Genomic DNA, 4,423 nt, shown 5'->3' with positions numbered 1-4,423 from the left:
GACACAGTGTGTGGTCAGGCCCACGCCTCCTTCCCAATGATTGTATAGACAGTCCCACGCCTCTCTTATACGGTAAGCAAGATCGAGCGGCATTAAAGTCTCCAGCTCATGCACAACTCGATGTCGCTTACACTCTTAGTATACGTGAATTCTTGATACGATTCTCGACAGATGGTCTCAATATTATCGAACCATAATCGATTATTATTAAAATATCAATACAAAACTAAGCACCACTAGGTGTCGTATCAATTATTCACAAGTAAATCAATAAATAATTAAAAATATCAATGATTTTAAGTCTTATTAACAAATGAAGGTTTTTCGTTCATAAAATTTATAATATTATTGATTATTGTTATTAATTATCAATTTAATAAAGACAATAATTAATTAAATGAAAGAAATTATGAGAAAATAAAATAACAAAACAGATAATTAGTTTAAAATTTCAACATATCTTTTACTACCAATTATTACGTTCAACTAGGCAATTAAATAAAATAAAAATGATTGAATTGATGTTTTATTAGCGGCAATGTATAATGAAACTAAAAATTTTATTATTATTTAAATTACGGTAAATTACGATGAAATAAATTCAAAAGGGTAAGGAATAATGGGACTCTGGCCGCATAGAAATTCAAGGCCGACTTCACCATTTAACTAAGCGTTGAAGTCTCTCGATCTCCGCTCGAACACATGAACATACTCCCTGCATATTCATGCTCCTCGGATACTTTCTTCTTGAAACTGAGCGAAAATAATCGATTTAATCGATCATAGAACTAATAAAAATTTAAATTGAAGTATATGAAATATATATATATACATATAGGTATATATTTAATGAAAATAATAAAAAGTCAATTATACAATTTATCAACGCAATAACTAGTAAACATAACAAGAAATATTTTATAGTACATAATTAATAGTTTAAAGTAAATTCTGAAATAAAAGAGAAAACATTTATAATTGATAAATAAATATTGATATTAATAATAGATAATATTAATTTGAGTAATTAAATAAGTTTTAAATGATTATTAAATAATTAATGAAATTTAGAATTCAAAATCAATAAAAAGGGATCAAAAGACACAAGGAAACAAAGTAAAACACCGATGATGTCACGTTAAATAAATTTATTATAAAATGAATTATTGTTAGAAAGTATATATATATGTGTGCATGTTTGTGAATATGTATAGGTTTGTGTATAAAATTATATATATAAAATAATTCGTAATAATTAATTCACTACGTCTATCTCTTCTTCATCGGATTCAACCCTCGTTAGGATTGCGACGTCACCACCACAAGCACATATCGAATGTCTCCGATCTATCAAGACGAATTTTCCACAACGACAGAAACGTCCGTTTTTACCCCGCAAACTGAAATAAAAGGAGAAAACACGATCTATAAAATTTCAAATAATTCACAAATGAGAGAGAAGAAATAAATATAGATTCATAAATTACCTTATGAGATTCGTCCTATTTTGTGATGATACAATAAGGGCTGTGACCAAACGCATCAATCTTTTTTCCAATTTCGACTTAAAAGTTTTCAATTTTCTCGATTTCCTCGAATCCCCTTTCACCACCGACCAAGAGGCTGACACCTTGCGAAAAACAACTTTCAGCTGCGAGTCAGGACATCTTATCATCCGATAATTTGGAATAAATCCTCGGGAACATCTTAACTCTTTTATTTCCCGGGATATCCTGTGTAATTCAGTAACGCCAAAAATTATTTGAGCCAATAGTTCTATTTTGAAGGGCCGACGAGAAAAGGCACTATTGAGAAAATCTGCAAACAATAAAGTAAACAAACAGGGGTGAAATATAATAAAAACTAACATCGTATCAAGCACACTCACATATACACATATTAAGAAAGAAAAGTTGATATTCACAAATAGTCAATATTGTATCCCCGGAATATCAGCAACATTTTACAGTTAAAAATTAATTGTTTTAAACTAGCAGTCGAGACACGCACTAAAACACCTTGTCGATTCGCGTCTAAGGCACTCACAATTATAAATTCATTTAAAGAATATTCAATGCCTGTGATATCACTAATCAAACGACGCACTGTTTCTGCTGCTCCCTCGACAGGCATTTTCCATATAGCAAATTGAAAAATGCCCATACGTTCTTCCAATTCCACCATGCGTAGTCCTATAAGTCTTTGTCTGGATACGTTAGCAGTCAATAAATGATCCAACTGTGGAATTATCGGAACATCTATTGGAATATTCGATGCGTGCCAATGTCCTTCTGATCTTGAAGTAGAAGGAACAGGATCAATTTCCCTAACTGTCACATTTTCCACTTGTGGCATCACAGTTGCTTGAATGTTATCAGTATTTCTCAATGGTTCAAGAACATTGAGATCAAATAAGTCCACATAATCTGACACATCATTGTCAATCTCTTCAATAGAATCACTCATATTATAAATAAAGAATAAAAAAAAAAAGGAAACAATGAAAACACACACAAATTAAAACAAAACAAAACTAATCAAAAAACACTATTACCATGAGAAACATCTCGATTTAACAATAGAGGAACTGGTCTCATTGTTTGAACATAAAAATCAACCAAATCAACCGTGGAAGCGTCACTAACTGAACTGTTATCACTCATAGCTAATGAAGAACTAATTACAAAGGACTTCAACAGTATAAGTGGGGACGACAGATCCTGATATCATCAGTCAAAAATTTGATGAGCATGAAGATTCTCACGATTTTGAACAACTCAGTTGGACCGAGGGATACCCGAGAAACCATGTTTTGAAAACAACTTACCTTCTTCTTCGCCATTCTCAATTTTGAACACGTACTGCACATGATGTATAATTTAAACACTTATCTATTACACTTAACTCAAAATGTTCTTCGTCAGCAACATTACATCTTTTATAATTAAAAAGCAAAATTGTAAAATTTATGAAAAATTTATGTACTAAAAGTACATGTCCATCGAGGACGATGAACAATTTAAGGAGGGAGGACTGTTATATCCCGACATATTTCAAAACTTATATATTTTTCATAAATTTAATAATTTCTTTAAATAATCAATTAAATAATATTATAAATGTAACATTAGCCATGCCTAAAAACATAATTTAAAAATATTACATTGTCATTTTATATTTCAAATTAGAAAAGCATAAAAATAGAAAAGCATAATTAAATATTTTGATATTTCATTCATGTGAGTCATTAACACTTGTTACTACTCATATGAATGAAAGAGTAAGATGAATCTACGAACTATGTTTTTACGACAAGTGTAAGGCCATGAATGAAAGAGATGACGCATGATAAAAAGAAAATATAAAAAGAATAAACGCATTCATAATGCATATACTTAATATTAATAAAATTAATTGGTAATTGGTTTATTGGTTCGTTCAGTTGTCGATGTGTAACATTATCACCAAATTGTAAATATAAATACATTCAAATTGATCGAATCAGAGATAAATCGATTATCGACAATCGATTAATCGATTATCGATTGTTGATTCGATTAATGAACTAAATATGCATATCGATGTTTGAATTGGACGAATAATGGATCTATTAGCAATTATAAAATTAAATAATCAATAAAATGAAGATATAATAGAATAAAAAGATCATATTACATATCGTACGTGCCTGAAATCGTGCATGGCGTACGTGACTAAAACGGTGCATGGTATACGTGTCTAAAACGGCGCGTGGTGAAAACACCCAAAACAAAATGTTTCCACCACTTAACATCCCCAAAATGCATTAGATTAGAAACTATATAAGCTGCTGTAAAAAGCAGAACGATTGTCAAAAGTTCCGGTGTAGTTCAGTGCGGACAGTATCATTGTAGAGCGACCCTTCGGTTAAAACGCGATTTATTGTATTCTTTCCCGTAAAAAGGTGCAAGTTAGATTATTTATCACTTAGAAACAAGTTTCTTTCCCCTAAAAAGGTGCAAGACAAATAATTTAACACTTAGAGTTGATAATTTTGCTATTTTAACTGTCGTATTTGTGATTAATAATTAATAGTATAAATTTCACTAATTCTTTCCATAAAGGTGCAAGTTATAATTATTTGTCACTTAGAAACAAGTTTCTTTCCCCTAAAAAGGTGCAAGACAAATAATTTAACACTTAGAGTTGATAATTTTGCTATTTTAACTGTCGTATTTGTGATTAATAATTAATAGTATAAATTTCACTAATTCTTTCCATAAAGGTGCAAGTTATAATTATTTGTCACTTAGAAACAAGTTTCTTTCCCCTAAAAAGGTGCAAGATAAATAATTTAACACTTAGAAAACGTGAAACTGTTATTTTAGCACAAAAACTGTTATAAAGTTGTGAATATTACACAAGTGTAATAAAACAAACTTTC

At 30.2% G+C, this 4,423-nt stretch overlaps 1 protein-coding gene across 2 annotated transcripts; it reads right to left on the bottom strand.

The window, feature by feature from the left end:
* Positions 1-1,114: 1,114 nt before the first annotated feature.
* On the bottom strand, positions 1,115-3,122 carry LOC122506322. 2 transcript variants are annotated; one of them, XR_006301993.1, is made up of 3 exons: positions 1,925-3,122; positions 1,488-1,818; positions 1,115-1,400 (listed from the first exon to the last, which is right to left on the bottom strand). XR_006301993.1 is itself a non-coding variant. In XM_043618437.1 (2 exons), the coding sequence occupies exons 1-2, from the start codon at positions 2,464-2,466 to the stop codon at positions 1,806-1,808; spliced, it is 555 nt and encodes a 184-aa protein (XP_043474372.1). In that variant the 5' UTR covers positions 2,467-3,122; the 3' UTR covers positions 1,115-1,805. The 2 variants fall into 2 exon arrangements, 1 of the variants encoding a protein (XP_043474372.1); XM_043618437.1 differs by having other exon boundaries at positions 1,115-1,818.
* Between the last annotated feature and the right edge of the window lie 1,301 nt (positions 3,123-4,423).

This window comes from Leptopilina heterotoma, unplaced genomic scaffold, assembly GCF_015476425.1.
Source record: "Leptopilina heterotoma isolate Lh14 unplaced genomic scaffold, ASM1547642v1 Lhet_407, whole genome shotgun sequence".
NCBI lineage: Eukaryota > Metazoa > Arthropoda > Insecta > Hymenoptera > Figitidae > Leptopilina > Leptopilina heterotoma.
The sequence above is the reverse complement of the archived record's forward strand: the minus strand, read 5'-3'. Positions and strand labels throughout refer to the sequence as shown.

What these genes read in the sequence shown, in the direction of transcription:
- LOC122506322 (XM_043618437.1), bottom strand. Translation starts at nt 2,466, where the DNA reads ATGAGTGATTCTATTGAAGAGATTGACAATGATGTGTCAGATTATGTG.